Source organism: Streptopelia decaocto, assembly GCF_964273445.1.
Source record: "Streptopelia decaocto genome assembly, chromosome: 2".
Lineage (NCBI taxonomy): Eukaryota > Metazoa > Chordata > Aves > Columbiformes > Columbidae > Streptopelia > Streptopelia decaocto.
Window position 1 is genome coordinate 112,408,760 of NC_138655.1, and position 15,970 is coordinate 112,424,729.

The 15,970-nt window shown below is 39.9% G+C and overlaps 1 protein-coding gene across 18 annotated transcripts in view; it reads left to right on the plus strand.

Moving 5' to 3' along the window:
* ARPP21 (cAMP regulated phosphoprotein 21) overlaps window positions 1–15,970 on the plus strand; it is a 200,659-nt gene that overhangs the window by 129,458 nt on the left and 55,231 nt on the right. For 12 of the 18 annotated variants that reach the window (XM_082044176.1, XM_082044185.1, XM_082044177.1 and 9 more), the window contains 4 exons: window positions 2,810–2,847; window positions 4,931–4,990; window positions 7,581–7,813; window positions 15,328–15,558. In XM_082044176.1, coding sequence (XP_081900302.1) covers window positions 2,810–2,847; window positions 4,931–4,990; window positions 7,581–7,813; window positions 15,328–15,558 — 562 coding nt within the window. The remainder of the gene's footprint in view (window positions 1–2,809; window positions 2,848–4,930; window positions 4,991–7,580; window positions 7,814–15,327; window positions 15,559–15,970) is intronic. The other 6 variants (XM_082044193.1, XM_082044178.1, XM_082044182.1 and 3 more) reach the window with 3 other exon arrangements.

The following is a 15,970-nucleotide window of genomic DNA, read 5'->3' on the forward strand; positions in this document are numbered from 1 at the left end:
TGAGGATCTTTATCACTTTCTGATTAAAGAGAGTCACAAAAGAAATATTTGAAAAGGTGGCTTCAGCGTGTCTTATCCTTCTAGTAGGAAAAGATTGGGAAGAAGAGGGTTTGAAATTAATAACAACAAAACAAAGACATGCCTCATGTTGGCTACCATAAACTTGTAGGTACTAAAACTCCTGTTTTGCTGTACAGAGCCTTTGTTTGTGGCTGCAGATCAAGTAATAAGCATTAGTTGGAAGCCTGAGATCTATCATGTCTTGTTAACTGACATGAAAATGATTACCTGATGGTATCCACTGCAGGATATTGCTGCATGTTAATAGTTATCTATGTTGGCTAATGTAATTAAAAAAAAAGAACAGCAACCCCCAGTGTACCTAGTGCACTGGCAGAGCTGATGCACGTTTTCCAGTTGAGACTTAAAAAGGTTCTGGGAAATTGAAAGAGTGAAATACTTGTTTCATAAATGTCAATTAGTCATACAGAGCCACCCTAATGGAAATCTTGCACGCAGAGATCTCTGAGGAGGCGAATTTGTAGGTAATCTTATGTAACTTTTTTTCTTTGGTAGGTTTCTTGTCCATGTCTTTGAGCATACATGAGCCAAGCGTTTTCAGAATGTTTTACACAACAGCTGTGCTGTGTACTTAAGCTTTGCTGGTGCTTTAAATTGAGCATTATTGATGCTATAGATCAGGAAAGTGAGTCCTGATCTTGTAGGAGCTAAATTGCTGTCCAGAGCTGCTTAGCCATCTGATTTTTAACAATAAGAATAACATAATAAAAAAGAACCTGTCTTCTCTGCCTCTCAGACTCACACCTGTAGTCAAAAATAGTTTCCAGGGATTGTGTGGCCCTGCACCAGCAACATCAGCCAGGAAAATAAACGGAGTTAGTATGGACCCTGTCTTTAAGTCTGTAATGCAGTTGATAGTGGTTCCCATTGAGACACTGAAAAGGGAGGAGAACTCTCCATTTGCCCCAGTCTCTTTAAAAGCTTGAAAAAGTAAGGTACATGCCCATGTGCTTTTGCAGCTTTGTGGGGACACAGACCAGTACCCTGGTCAAACCAAAGGTTTTTACTCACTTGTCCCGGAAGCATAGCTATAACACTGCTTTTGAAATGTGACTGAAGTGAAGTCAATGCACAAATGCCTATCATGAACCTCAAAGTGAAGACACAACCCCAAAGTTGAGGTTGTACAAGCCCCTGGGGTGTTTTTGCTATGCTTGTAGGTAGTTATGCTGAAGTTTGTACAGCCACATTTGTTAAAGAAACATTGCGAGTAAGGTACATAAAATGAGAGAAGATGCAGTGTCTTAGTTCTACAAAGGGTCCCGGCAGTTTTAGGTGGAACAATTTGTGTCTCCTCTCAGCCTGGGGTGAAACCCTGTGTCTGCTGTAGCTGGTGGGAGTTTGGTCCCTGGCAATGGCAGACTTGCTCCTGATATTACAAGGCTTTGCGCTAAGGAGAGACGCGCTTGCCATGGATGCAATCTAGAGCCTTGCGTGTGTTGTAGGAGTGCAGGGTGGGAGCTCACCTGGGAATCCCACGGAACTGTCAGATGTTCCCTGATGTGGATGTTGGGTGGGTGAGTTACAGTTTTAAGGAGAAAACGCATTGCCTTCTCAGGGCTAAATTCCTTCCTTGTGTAAGTTGATGGGATGGCACTGGATGCAGTGGCGAGGGAGAATCTTGCCCATGCATCTGCTGGAGCATTGGAAACGAGCAGGGTGTTGCTTCTGGTGTTGGCTAGCACTCTTTGAGCAGGTCTTTAGCTCACCCTTTTCAAAACAGAAATGTCCCAAATCCGTGCATATCCAATACCATTAAAATTTGACACAGCTAATGATGGCATTGCATTATTCTTTGAGCTGATGAGTCCTGCTTTTATAGAAGTAATGGGCATGATCTCTGGTGCCCTCCTCCCTTTGCCTGCCTTTTGTTTAAATTCAGTACAAGTACTGACTGTCTTTTCTTCTGTACCTCATGGAGATATAATCCAATGACAGCTACGAAGCACTTCGTGTAGTGAACATGAAATAGGAGGGAAATGAAAAATCAAAGAGAGAGAATTATTCATGGGAAATTGAGCACAGCTTCATTTCTCTGCATACAAAATTAAGCAATGCTAAAAGAATTACACACTTGCCCATAGGATTTATTTCTTCCAAGCCCTTCACCTTTCTCAGGATCTAAGTCTTCCAGCAGAGAACCTTTTTGCAATAGACAATTATTGTTAATATTATTATAAAGATTATTATCATAATTTCATATCTCATTGTGGGCATGACTGTTTCCTCTCCAACTGTAAAATGTGAAATCACACAGCATTTCTAAGTACTGCAGTGTCTTCTCTCTCTTTGAAGAACTTTGTCAATTCTGCATGCCTTCCTCCTGTTTGTCCTTCCTACCTGCAGCTCTGTGCTATTCTGCAATCTTATTTTGAGGTGGTAGGGCAGACCAGTGGAACCTAATATTATATAGGAAAAATGTTTTTCCCCTTTGAATTGTCAGTATTTTGCACATACCGCCTTCTTCTTATCTCAGGACTGAGAAGTTTCAGTTTGTTTGCAAACTGAGACCCCTCGTTGGCAAAGTGTTGTAATGCATGGAATTCATTTTACTGGCCTGACCTTATTCTTGACCTTTTTCCCCCTCTTGTCTTCTGCAAATGCAAATGATGCATGAATTGAAATCCCCTTAAGCCTGAACAGGGGAGGTAATTCTAAAATCAAGGAAGGAATTGGAATAGCAGAGCATATCTAGAACGTCTGATACAATGCCTTTTTTATTTTTCAGTCAGTTTGCTCCCAGGAAAACCTTTTTGTGGAAAACAGGTAAAAAATAGCTTTTTGTGTGTGTGTTGAACTTAGCTGTTTCCCTTATTATTTTGTCTATCTGTAGTTCTATAGTTATTTAACCTAATGCGAAGACTGTTGAGCAAATTTGTAATTGATATTATCTGCAGTGTTTTTGTGCTTTAAGAGGAATGAAAAGAGATTGTCTTGCACTATTGTTTCTGAGCAGATACGGTGTTACTGCTGCTTTCCCAAGACTTTGCATTTCAGTTTAAAAGGCAGATTGTGGGAGGGAGGGGAAGCCCACCGAAGGTTTCATTTCAAATGACAAACCTGTCTCTGGAGTGCCTTTAGAATTTAACGTATTGATCTTTAAAAAGCACTCTAGCAGTGTCTGGATGATGGTATTTATGAAACACCACGCTTGTGTTTCTGTTGTTTAACCTGCTCTCCCGTGGGGCTGAGCGGCAGCACTGACTTCACTTCTTGCTTGTGAAGCCTCACACGTCCCCCAGACCAAACCTGCTTTGCTGCTGCATTGTGAATGTGATGAAATGGTGACATCTGAGCCACCTGTTGCTTTGCATTAATGTGTGATAGTTCTTACGGATGTTCTTTTTATTACAATGAATACACTTTAAACAAAGGGAAGAAGAAACCGTGTGTAAGATCTGCAAAATATGAAGTGCTAGCTCCATAGCAGCCATAAATTAGCTTAACCGTGATGAAAATCTTAGAAATTGTGCGCCTTTAGGGCAGATAGGCATTTTAAACAAAACACTGGGAATTTCACTGGTGAGTGTTTCAGAAGTGCTAGTCCAAGTCTGTCCTGTGGAGATTTGAAACCTGTTTATCATCCCCTTGAAGGACAGGAGGTTATCTTTCACAGTATTTCTATCTCTGTCCATCCTTACATCTGTGAGATGCTTTGATGGGTAAGACTGTTCACATAGAAAATGACTCCCCAGTAATGGTACAAACCGGCTTTTCCGATGGACAGTCCTGTAAGTGCAAGGAGGGAAGGCTCTCAGGAGGTAATGGCCACTGTCATCTAACCAGCTTGTATTCTGAGAGCCAAGGATATTTCCTCAGCTGCTGCTTCTGTATCATGACTATGGAGATACGAAAATAAATCAAAATTAGAACAGAGGAACCTGAAGAGCAAAAAGCAGATGCTCTCATAAACCTACTTTTCCGTCTCTGGAGAGACTGGGATAATAAACGTGACATATCTGTTCACGTTCCCGAGTCAGTATGGAAAGTGCTCAGACACTATGCTTCTTGAGGAGACCTTTATGGGATAAACCATGAACTTCACAGCCAGGCCTCCACTGGTTTATGCCTTCAATCCCACACCTGCATGCAGGAGAATGAGGCCAGTTCTGGTGTTGGCACACGGTTTGCTTTGCTGAAACCTGTGAGCTGGCTGACCAGCTGTCCCAGTGTGAGGATGCATACCCAAGTGGAGACCAGTAAAAGGGCAGGTTGGAAACTGGGCTTCTGTTACTGCCTGCAGTGTTGTTGTCAGGAGGGAGACTTCAGCTGCCTTCCTCAGAACATGGCTTGTTCTTGCTGCATGCCTTACAGCTTTCGATCACGTGAAGCACTTAAACTTGTACTTAGCTCCGTGGACGTGAGCAATCATGTTGATTTGCCGTATTGAAAGTTAGGTATGTGTTTAAGTGCTTTACCTTTCTATTCACCAGAGAACCTGAGCATTTCTCTGAGCTGCAGACATTTCCAAGCGACTTAGCAAGTGCTTAAAATTATATATGCAGTATTTTGCTGGCTTGCATTTTTTATTTTCTTATTGGGTGATATTTTTAAGAATTTTCTTTTGTATGTAGATGTATGATTCCTTGGTTTCTGAGAATTACCTTGCTTGGTAACAAGAAATGTTAAATTGCCTTCAGCTTCCCTGGCTGACATTTCTTATGTTCAGTTGACTGTGCACAGTTATGGAAGGGGCAGGGGGGGAGGGGGCAATTTTAACCGTATTTTTTTTAAAGCTATGAATCTAGCATAAGTTGAAACATGATACTAAAAATCAAATACAGCTTTACAGATCAGAGAAATTTGAATTATTATGTCTGTTACCATAATCTTTCTTTTCATTTTTCAGTAGGCTGTTGGAAGACAGTAGTATATGCAATGAAACCCATAAGAAAAGACAACTATTTAGGTTTGTATGACTTTATTTAATATTCATTTCCCGGTAACTCACTCATTATGTTATCTGTGTCCTTGCTGAGGGAAAACTTGGTGAGTGTGGGTATGTCATTTTTCTGATTGGAAAGGAGCGTGGAGAACAGAATTCCTACCTGGCTCATCCCACGCTCTCTGAATGGAGAAGTCACAATGGGACCCTTTCCTTTGGTTTTATAGATCATTGGCTCAGGAACTATATGCTGCTCGGACTGCTGCAATTTGAGGGTGATTGTGACTGGTGGAAGTTCATTTTACTCTAGTATATACGACAGGCATATTTCCCAGAGTAGTGCCCAGACTGACCTTTTTTCCTTTCATTGGTTCATTAAAAGCTGAAGTAAAAGTATGATGAGGTGAAACTGATTGAAATTTCCGTGTCTAAGGCAGCAATGTTTTGAAGTTTCGTGAACTTTTTCTTCCAAACTCCAACTTCTTCTGCTCAGAAAACACTCAGATGCATTCTGTATCCCAGATCACATCCCAAGCCACAGGGAATCAGTAGGAGTCAGTCCATATTTTTTCATGGAGAACATCTTTGTTCGTTGACACACAGGATCAGTGGAAGACCCAGCCTGGTGGTGACTATTCTCCTGAGAGGCTTAGAAAAAGCTCTCTTCCCACACCGTGATCTCCCACAGGTTCCGTTCAAATCAACCAGGCTTGAGCGTGCCAACCTGTTTTTAAAGTCAATCAGCTGCCATGAGTCTAAGCAGAATAGGCAGAAGTGATGAATGCTTTCAGAAGCGTGTCCTTCATCCAGTAAGACATGTGGTTAGGTAGGCAGAAGTAGGGTGATCCCTAGATGTCTTTGTGCATTGGGATTTGCATAAGTAGCAGTGATAGTTTGTGTCACTTCAAACCTATATCATCTATATTACATAATTTTTCATTACGAGGAGAAGAGAATGCAGGATTATTTGACATGCAGTTGCTGACTGTGCATGTCTGCACAGCTACCACGGAGGAGATGCTGAGCCTGTACCAGATAAATAGCAGTGCTGGAGCTTCTGGAGCTGCGTACCATGGCCACAGGCAGCAGGCAGAAAAACTTTTCTCCATGCTTTGAACTAGCCTTGATGATCTGGGAGTCTTGGATTGGGTATGCAGGATTAAGGAGGCATCTTACACACAGACACTCTTAATAGTTAATATACATGTGGGTTTCGGTAACAAAAAAGAATTTTGTGAAACCAAAACCCATGGGTAACTGGGATAAAAAAGCATTCTGTTTCTCCTCCTCTTTTCCACTAGAATAATAAATATAAGAGAATTGTTTAATTTTGAAGAACAAGAATGCAAAAGAGTCCGTAAATAATATACTTTTTTTTTTCTTTCCAATTAAATCTTGAGGAAGATTTATTTTTAAAACCTATTTCCTTTTTTTATGTTATTTCTTCTGTGCTGTTTCTCTTCGTGCTTTCCCACTGCCTGGGTCTAGCAAAGGTCAACAGGTTCATACTGCTGGTCACATCTGTGAGAGGCTCAGATCACAGGCAAGAAACACACCAGCCTGATCCTGTCTTTGACACGCTGCTCCTTCGCGTCCTGAGTGACACACCTCAGCGGGTTCTCCAAATAAAAAGCAGGAGCCACATTCACAAGAGAAAGGGGACCAAAAAAAAACCAAACTAAACCAACACCCACAAAAAAAAAAACAACACCATAGATGCAGTTCCATCTTTTGATTTGTACAAAGAGCTTTGAAGCTGCAAGGTATTATACTGTCAAATAAGACAGAGCAGTGGAAAATGTTTTCTGAAAGGCTTCCAAAAGCCAGTGTTCTTAGCATCACTTGGGATAGTGGTCATGATGCACTAAGCTGTGGTAGGCATGCTGGTTTTGTCATTTTAGCAGCGCATTATAAGCAGTTCACCATAAATTCTCCTCCAAATTCTGCTTACATTTTACTGTGTTGTTACAGTACACTGGATGCTCTGCAGCTGTTAAAGGGCAAACAGCTCTGTCCCACAGTTTTTGTAATTACTGTATGCAGAGGAAAAAAAACAAAAACCACTCAAATGGTAGGTCTCTAAGTAGAGCATTAGCACTGGACAGTCTGGGGGAGGACATATGTTTAGGGGAAGACTTTAGATCACTCTACAGAACAGATGATGAGTGGGGACAATGTGCAACAGAAATAAGGAGGATGGATATGAAGACAAAGGTAGAGGGCAGGTGAATTTAGTGGGAAAAGCATTACAGATGGTGGACAGCAAAGCAACAAGAGACACGGTATTTACTGAGGGAAGAGACCAGTCAAAAGACAATAAAAATTCTATGTCAGTGCTGCATGATATTGCTATGTCAGCCCTGTTCGATGAAGCGCTCTTAGGATATATGCGAATGGAAAGCAGTAGTAAGTGCTGTGCATGTAAAAGGGCATAGCAGCGTTTACTTGCAGAAGGCAGATAAGTATGGGAGTCAAGTACCCTGTTTCAGGCGTGCTTTTTGTAAATGCAGAGCATTTCCTTTTTCTTGCTTGCTGCAGAGTGCCCAAAGATAGACTCTGCCCTGACATGATTTTGTTTGTGTGCATGTAAATCTTTGTTTCCTAATGTCCGTAGGGGTAACAGAGACAGCACGGGGAAGGCATCTGGCAGTCGACAGAGCAGTACGGAGAATGAATTGAAGTGGGCAGACCACCAGAGACCATGGAGCAGCACAGACTCGGACAGCTCAAATCGAAATTTGAAGCCAGCCATAACAAAGACAGCCAGTTTTGGTGGGATAACCGTCCTGACAAGAGGAGATAGCTCATCCAGTAACAGAAGTACCGGCAAACTGTCTAAAACAGGTAGCTAGTACTGTATTGGGTTCACAGTACTTCTGAGTATGGTATATCGCAGAATGGTTTGGGTTGGAAGGGACCAATAGAGATCACTTAGTCCAGCCATCATGGTTGGACCATATGGTGAATTACATGAACAGTTGTATTCCCTGTGCATAGCAAATGTGTATGTCCATCTACGTATGCTAGCATCTGGGTACCTGGTATTGAGTTTTTAGGAATCAGGAAGAAAAACCAGTGTCTGAGCTTTGCAAGTCATAGGTGACGTAGGCTTTTCCTGTAGCAGAGTTTGTGCATGTCCTATATAAACAGTTTTCACTTGTTGAGGCCAGAAAAGATGGCACTCTTTTCAGACAAACCACAGACTTTAGCTTTTTATTAATTTTAATCTTTTTGAATCAGGAAGAATTAAATGTCAAATACCTCATGAGAAATCCTGGAACATTTTGCTGTTGTTGCTAAAATGCAGACCATCTGTATTTTGGAGTACAGCCTCTCCTTTGCTGCTGGCAGATGAGGCAGTGTGCTGTGGTGGAAGCAGGCAAAAGCACTGAATTCACAGAGGTCCCACGGTCTCTCCATTTCCTTGTTCAGCTCCTATTAAATAAAAACACCATTTAAGGAGACTATGGACCTGGTGGGAATTCTGTATCTGTTTGCATTAACTTCATGGGTACATTACCATATGAGTTGCAGGGTCTGAATCTAAGTAATTTCAAGCCATGCCATTACGCTACTCTATTATATTTGTGTGTAAAAGTGCATAATAAATAAGGAGCCCATCAGATGATTCCATCAGTTTGGCTCATTTGATAAATATAGTACAGGACAAAGTGGTAATCAATATTTAGCACTTAGTGCACTTTCAGCCTGAGAGTGTTTTATAGTCAGTGCTTAATTTAAACACCGTTCATCAAACCTGGGTTGGTCAGATTTCACTCCTTTTCCCAAAATTGTACAATAGCCTTTGCTGTGATTTAGGATGCTGGGGAATGGAGTTTTCAGAATAAATCAAGAAAACCTTTGATTTCATAACTACATTCTGGACATCTGGATCTTGAACGTAGTTTAAAATTTTGTTATATTTCACAGCTGTAAAGGAACACAGCTGGTGGGAAAGCCACTCCTTCAGACACTGCTGGTCATAAAGCTGCTCGGAGCTTTTGGAATATCCTGCCTTTTCTTCTTAATACTTCTATTTTATGTTTCTTTTGAGACCCTAGACAAATATTTGGTTTATTATCGTAAGTTTCATAGAACCATAGAATATTTCAAGTTTGAAGGGACCCGTAAGGATCTCTTCCTAAGTTAAGATTCCCCTTCAGTTTTACTCTGTCCTTATGTATATTAAGTCATATGGAATTAAGACATTAGTTTGACTTTGATAATTAGTACGGTATAGTTGCTTACCTCTGGCTTCTTCCTGAGCATGACCATATGCAGCATAGCAAAAACAGTGTGTATGTAGTTTTGAAAATACACTCTCCAGTTTTCTTTATTTGTATAAAGGCTGAATAGGCTATACAGTGGGGCATGAAGTGTGCAGTAGTCCATGTTTTACCTCCTGATTTCTTTATCTCCCATGAATCCTTCCATTGCATTAGAATTCCATTTGATATGCATGAACTAGAGTGTGGGTAAATGTATTTCTCTCCAGCATTGTATTGCACAGGTGCAGGACATGTAGAATAGTATCAGGGAAATCTAGTTTGGAGAATTGAGACTTAAAATTGCAAAAGAGTAATTCTTTTAAGTAGCTGTTTTATTCTTACAATCAAGCATATTAAAGGGTGCACTTAAAAATATATATTACAAGTGAGATCTCTGAAGCATGCCAATAGTTGTAAATGCCTCTACACTCTATATGCACCAAACTCAGAATTGCTTTAAATTGAAAGCTCTTGTAACACATTTTTTTAAACATCAATGATACTAAAATTCCATGTTCTTTCCAGAGCAATTACATATTGTAAGTGCTTTGCATTTTTTAAGTGAAGTGTTTAAATTTGAAAGCTAGTTGAGGCACAAAAAGAGTGAAAATTAAAAATAAAAGGAAGAGGTGGGGAAAAAGAGCAAGACTGTATGTCAAAACAGACTTACACCTTCAAAGCCAGGACACAAAGTCAAACTGTCAGTCAGTCTGAGGAAAGTCAGAGAAAATAATATGTGAACTGTTATTTCTATCATTTGATCTGAAATATTACTGAGTGGCATTAAAGCAGAAAAGAATGGCTGTTCAAAAATAATGGGAAAATATGCTTTGATGAAGTGTTCTCACTTCAACAAAAAATGCTGAGTGCATTCATACAGCTGTCAGAGCCCCCACATGCTATTTGCATGTGTTTTCTAAGGTACATTAGGTACCAAGTAATGCTTCATTCTGCATGTTTTTGCATTAGATCTTCATCATTCTGTATTCCAGTCATAGGCAGACCTGGGCGTTCCATGGCTCAATAAATGTGTAAAGCTTAATCATGCTTTTATTTAAGGGGTTTTTTTTCCTTTGTCTTTACAACAGGGATTGAGATGGGATTGCAGAGGTGTAGCTACAAACATTAGGTCCGGTGCCCTGGTAGAGTGTCAGAGCCTGGTAGGCACCAATTCTGTCCTATTTCTCCCTTGCACAAAGTACTAATCTGTTCTCTGAAGAACTTTATGGTTCACGTTAATAGATTCAAAGCATTTTTGACCTGCATATGGTATATATGAAATCAGTCTGAAGTCAGCAGTTGGTCAAAGTGTTCTTCATGGGCTAAATGACAGAAAATGCTTGTGACCATTTTAAATGTGAAAATTATATATATATTACATTCATCCAGAAGCATTGTCAAACACATTTCTTGAGCATGGAAATACTAAGACTTCAAGAATTTTCCCTGGTGGCTCATGGCTGCATTTGAGAGTATAAATAGTGATGCAGTATTAGCACTGTAGCCTTTCTGCATCATTTTTAGTATTGTCACCTAAATCAAATGTTCTGCTCCTAATCTTAACTTGTGATAAATCAGTAAGTAATGGTACATAGTGGACAAACAGAAACTGAAACACAGAAAGATGTTAGACTCCCCTTAGGCCAAGATAGATCATAGTATGTGCAGTCCCCTCAGTAGAATGCAATAGCGTCAATTAGTCTTAGACTTCAATTGCATTCAGCTGCACAGGAATGAGAGTTTAGCCAAGAAATTATGTTACTTCGTTCTGGCAAACTTCACAAAAGGGGCTGTTTGCAACCCTTTACATGGTTATCTTACTGTTGATTGTTTAGATAGCCCCATTCCACTAAAAAGCACAGACTGTATATTGGAAATAAAGTTTTCTTCTGTTATTCTGAAGCTTGGTAGATATATAGAAATGTATTATGCTATAATTCAATATTGAGTGGGGAGTTTATAATGGAACAAAGTGCAATCAGATTGCATTCCTATAACCTAGGATATCATCCAAAACCTTGGTTAGTTTCTATTTCCAGTAATATAGTAGACTTTCCAGGATTGACTTAGCTTGTAGAGTGGTAAGTGAAATAGATGTCCTTGTAGGCATCAAAGATGTACCTGTTCAGTCTCTAATATGCCCATGAAGAGAAAATCTAGGTTATGAGTTACCATGTTATTTTCACTGACACGTTACAACAGGTTTTAAGAGACATCATTAGGAGGCAAGACAAGACATGTTTCAAAGAACTGTCCTCTGTGGACCTGGATATCTATTAAAATAATTGTTGGAAGACTTAAAAGATGTAACTATTGCATCTTCAGCTCATCTTAATGGGTTTTCCATTCACTGCAATGCACAGCTGTTAGAGTGTATTTCTTTCCCTCCCATTTATGAAAAGCTGGCTGCTTTGGGTTATCAGCTGTGTTGACACAGATCTGTAGGGATCGTTAACTTCCTTGGCAGGCCTCCAAGTAATCAGAGCCACAATCTAATCTCCCCTGTTATAGGTGTTCATTGCTATCCCTGTTGCGAAAAGTATACTGCAGTCATTTCAATATGTTAACTTATTTTTTTTAATATAAAGTATCCTGTAAATTATAATTCTCTCTCGGAGTTTTGGAACTGGATTTCTGCTTCTTTATGATTTTCTTTAATCAAGCATTAGTTTGATGGATCTGGTGAGTCCAAGAGAAACTGCAGGAATGTTGATGTATGGGTGATAAATCATGAGCCGAGCCAACTGCTTCCAGTTATACTCTTCCTGCCAACCAACTGTGCTGAACTATTAATCTTATTTTGGGACGTGCAACTTGAATAATTGTGTTCAAATGAGTATGTACCATTATTATAAAAAAAAACCTGAATACATTGTAACATACAGAAATGCAAGCGACTTACAAAAGTAGAAAAAAAAATATTCCTAAGCCAAGAAACTTTAACCCAGACAAAAATACTTCCAGAGGTGATCAGCACTGTACTGCTCCTAAAAAGTTGACTGTCTGGAGCATGTAGTGAGTAGATCTTGAGAGTCCAGTTGATAAGAAAGAAAAAAATTACCTCCAACTTAGAAGGTGGGATGAACAGAGATCTTCAGAGTCGTCAGATACTGAATGCTGACCCAAATAAAATGGAGCAAGATGTCTTGCATCATTCACTAGGGTTCAAGATATTGGAAAATTAATGGGACCTCCATGCTCTCCCTCTGCAAGCCCCCTAAGCTATTAAGACTTTGTGGTGATTTTTCTGTCTCTTTTTCTTTTAGCACTCTTTGAACTGCTGTAGCTCTTAGAATACTTTCAAAATATATTAATGGAAAGTGATGAGAATATGAAGGTTATTATTATACCAACTGTGAAGTAGCAAGAAAATTACAGAAGAATCTAGAAGAAGTACCCGTCATTACATAGTGAAAAAAAGATGCTGGATTGTGTAATGCAGGCAAAAATCTCATTTAGTCATAGTTCCATTCAGAAGTCTTTAGCAAGACATCTCTTAATGTGAATCTGAAAGAAGTTGGATAGGTTTGGTTTTTTTTTCCATTTGCTACAGTACTGAATTCATTATGTGGTGATTTCGTATTCCAGATTTAGACACATGAAAACAGCTAATCAGAGCTACAAAGACAAGATTAATTGGTGTTAATTTCCAAACATTAGTGTTGGAATTTGCTTGGCTTAATATGTCTAGACTTAAAATGATAGGAAATAAGTTGTAGTGGTTGAAAAAAATTAAAATAGATCAATCTTACACAGGATAGATGGTAGCAAAATTGGTTAAGTAGTAATCTCTGGGAATTTTTTTTAACATTCAGAAAATTACTGAAATGGTTTTGTGTCTTATTTGTGTTTTTTCAAAATTGCCAAGTTGATCTACTTACATGGGAGCACAGAGCATTTCAAAGTTATCATCTTGGCCAATATGCGGTGATAACTCCTGAGGTTGTTCCACTGTTTCTGCCTACCATTTGATGAGTACATTTGACTTCATTGCAGTCCTTTGGCTTTTTAACATTCCGAAGCTGGTAAAGATCAATCCATGTTTCTGCCATAAAAACAGCTGAAAGGGGGGAAATAAGAAAAAGAATTAAATGTCAGAGCTCCAGTAGTCGTCTTTTACACTAACGGCGTTTATTCACAATAGCACAACTTGGGGTAGAGAGGTCTGAACTCAGGCTTGGTACTACATACATGCTTCAAAATAATACTGGGAGGTTTATGAAATCTAACCATTGTACTCCTGAGTCCCCAGGTAGCTTTTTAAACCCTTGACTTCAATAGGTGATGGAAAGAGGAGAAAGCAAAAACTCAAAAGAAGCAACGTGAAGTGCATGTAGAAGGACCGGAGAAACGCAGGAAAGGACCCGGTAACTGCTGTAGAAAAGAAGTTAGACTTATGTGGTTGCATTTATGTTTGGGAGGAAGATGCAAAATGCTGCTTGCCGCTTGATGAGGATGATTTGCAAGAACATCTCTGCACTTTGTAGAAACACTGAAATCTGAATTGGTCCAACAAATAGAACTATCCCTCCAGGAATAATCTTTCTAAATTTCCAACCTTAGTCTACAAGGAGGGGAAAAATACAGCAACTATTATAATACAATTTCAGAGTGTATTTATAGAAATTAAAACTTTATTCTGAAATCTTTGTTACTTACCTGAATAGATACTGGAGAAGCAGATTTAGGGTCATGCTGATGGCGAATGGTGCACGGTTGATAAAGAGGACTGTCTCTGTAGTAGCTGCTGTATGGATATGAAGTCTGAAGAAGATGGATAAAAATGTGTTTTGCATAGCAATATGCAGTAATCTGTGGAAAGACCCTCTATTTGTTAAGTAACAGGATGCTGTGATTTCTTCAAAAGAAACTTGTTTTGCTCTAATTATGGGGAAATAAATTAATTCCACTATGGATTTGACTGAAAATGAATCTGAGGCTCTATGCAGTCTACTGCAGGGTCCTCTTGTAATATCCCAAATACGAAGGGATGTAATTTGCCCTAAAACCTAAGTCTGAGTTCTGTCTTTTCTTTTAGTCTACATCTGCAAGAGTTCACTAGGGAGGTTAGTAATTAGTGTAAGATGCATAGTCATTGCAGAGAAGTGAAAGAAAAGAAGTTGCATTTAAACTATCCTTTACTTTCGGAAGGAAGCATCCATACGGACATTGTCTTGCATACCTCCCTTGTGTTTGCCTTAACATCCTGTTTTAAGGAAGCCATTGATCTGAGCCTTACACTCTCAAGAGTTTCTTGTCATTTTTACATGAAGCAAATTGAAATCTAATCAAGTAGTTTGGAAATGATATTTCTTTTGTGGTTTTTTTTTTTTTTTTTTTAATAATGTGTCTCCCCATCCCTCCAGGCCCGTTGTGTTCTAACACACTTGATTTATCTTGATTGATCAATTTTAATAAGCTAGGTGCTGAAAAATCAAAGTGGCAAAAGTCTTATTCAGTATCTTAGGTAGCTTTAAGTTAATACACATAGAATCATAGAATGTCCTGAGTTGTAAGGGATCATTGAGTCCCATAAGGATCATCGAGTCCAACTCCTGTCCCTGTACAAGACGACTCCACAGTTCACACCATGTGTCTGAGGGTGTTGTCCAGTCTCTTCTTGAACACTGTCAGGCTTGGGGACATGGCATATGACACAACTACCTTGTTACTTGACCAGCAACTCAGTTGCTGTTGTGTTGGGGTTTTTTTTCTTGCAGAAAATGTTTGGTGTTTTGTGTGTGTGTAGTTTTGGGTTTTTAAAATTTTTTTCATTTGCAGACCCCATGTTTCATTTTTATACCTTATGAACTGATAATTTGGCATTATTAATACATGATGAGCATTTTGTGCTCTGTTTGATAAAACTGTTTACTGGCTAGGGGGAAGCAGATGTTGTGGGAGGAAAGTGGTATTTTGAATTGTAGAAATACCACTGGATACTGAGCTCGGTAGGGAGTGAAAACCTCACTCCTACCAGCCTAGTAGCGGTTGCCTTTGCAGTTTGTGAGGTCTGTCCTCACATATGTGCCATGTCTGAAGGGGACTGGGCTCCCTTGTAACCCCCCTGCTGCGGTTGTGTCTCCCTGTCAGGCTCAGAGTCTTCCAGCAGCGCTGGCTCCTCAGGATCCCTGTCACGAATACATCAGCCTCTCCAAAGTGCATCTCTTGTCCCTGGGGTGACGGCCAGCTCTTCAGGCAATGTGTCCTACCCTGAGAACGGGATGAGTGGCCAGGTGGCCCCCAGCAACACCAGCTATATCATTCTTCCACTTGAAGCTGCAGGCATACCGCCTGGCAGTATTCTGCTCAACCCTCACACAGGTCAGTACGATGCTCTCCTGCTTGGTCCTGCCCTTCAGTGTTTCTGATGTAATCTGGGAAACTGGCAAATTTCATGTTTCTAGAGGTATTTTCCTGGAGGCACTTTATGAGGGAGCAAGCAGCAAACATACGTAGAAATGATATTTGGCAGGTTGTTTTCTTCGAACCTGTAGGCAAAGCTGGATTGGTTTTCTGAGGCTGTTGTGGCACAGCCAGTGTGAAGTGATGCAAAGCACGCTGGTGTGGTCCCAGGCAGGATATTCATCTGGTAAAGTCCTGGCACTCTCTGGCTGTGAATCCTCTGAGATCCCATTAGCTTCAGTAAGGACAGACTCTCTTCCATATCAGGCGTTCTGAGATATGGTGCAACTGAAATACAATGCTCAAAGTTTTAGAGATTGTGCTTAACAGC